Here is a 1,097-nt window from a genome sequence, read left to right on the forward strand (position 1 = left end):
TATAAATGTAATGCTAGTAAAGAATCAGCAACCTTTAATTTATCTTCAGCAAGAAACAGCACAGAATATGAGTGAAACCATAAGATCAAATCCAGTCCCAAGCTTGATCAACACAGCCTGCGGACCGACACATTCCGGGTCCACTTTCCGATCAAAATCCATCTTGCATCGCTTGCCTTGCCGTGACCACTGAGTTTCTTGTTGCAGCACAGGAATGCCACGCGAGTTCTCCCTCACGACAAGGCCCTATTTATTATGTAGGTGCAATTAGTGGGCTTCAAAAAAATCACACCTCTGCAGGTATCTTCCATATCTTCCTCCAGATGATACTCTTCTACGTTGTTTTCCTTCATGCACTGGTAACCTTCACATGCCTCTATTTTGTATGTCTTATTTACCTGTAAATTAAGCAATGGTCGTATAAATTCACTGGGAAGATTAAAGTAATCCATGGAAAGTTGTCAAATGCATACTCGTAGCTATATTTTGTTCATTTGGGAAATTACAAGAAGCTTCGCTCATTTCGCTCCATTTGGCTGGCAATCCCACTGACTGTACTCTGCATTGCCAAGTATCTTTTTTTTTCTAATCAGCTGACATTTAACGATTATGTTTACATGTGTTTGGTAATTTTGGAAAACCATATAAATTCTTTCAATTGCTTTACACCACGATATCATTCTTTCTAAAAACAGAATTGACTCCAGAGCTCGGGTGAGTTGCCAGTTTTTCGTTTCCTAAAGCGGGGCAGAGAATGGTAATGTGTATTGTGCTTTATCCGCCAATATGTGTTTCTGATACTGTAACCTTCACAAAATGAGGTTATATATGATACATAAAATAATAACTGAAATGAGGAATGATTTGTGAATCGTTCAACGACAGCAAAAATTATATGTAAAGAAATCAGTTACCATGAAGACATTAAGACTTGTGTTTAATATTTTCGATTTTTTTTCATGATGTGACATACATGTCACCAGAATGTTCATCCGATATTAAATGTCTTTCCTTAAGGACGAGCGACGCGCCTTGGAAGTGACGTCAGCACAGGCCTATCACCTTTCTATGGCAATAATTGAAAAGTAATAAATGTA

General features: G+C 37.9%; 1 protein-coding gene across 1 annotated transcript in view; it reads right to left on the bottom strand.

The window, feature by feature from the left end:
• LOC119591003 overlaps nt 1–1,097 on the bottom strand; it is a gene marked incomplete at its 5' end in the record, with an annotated part of 1,902 nt that continues 805 nt past the window's right edge. Inside the window, 1 exon segment of the mRNA XM_037939735.1 lies at nt 1–398. Coding sequence (XP_037795663.1) covers nt 234–398 — 165 coding nt within the window.

This window comes from Penaeus monodon, chromosome 28 (assembly GCF_015228065.2).
Source record: "Penaeus monodon isolate SGIC_2016 chromosome 28, NSTDA_Pmon_1, whole genome shotgun sequence".
In the NCBI taxonomy this organism is placed as follows: domain Eukaryota; kingdom Metazoa; phylum Arthropoda; class Malacostraca; order Decapoda; family Penaeidae; genus Penaeus; species Penaeus monodon.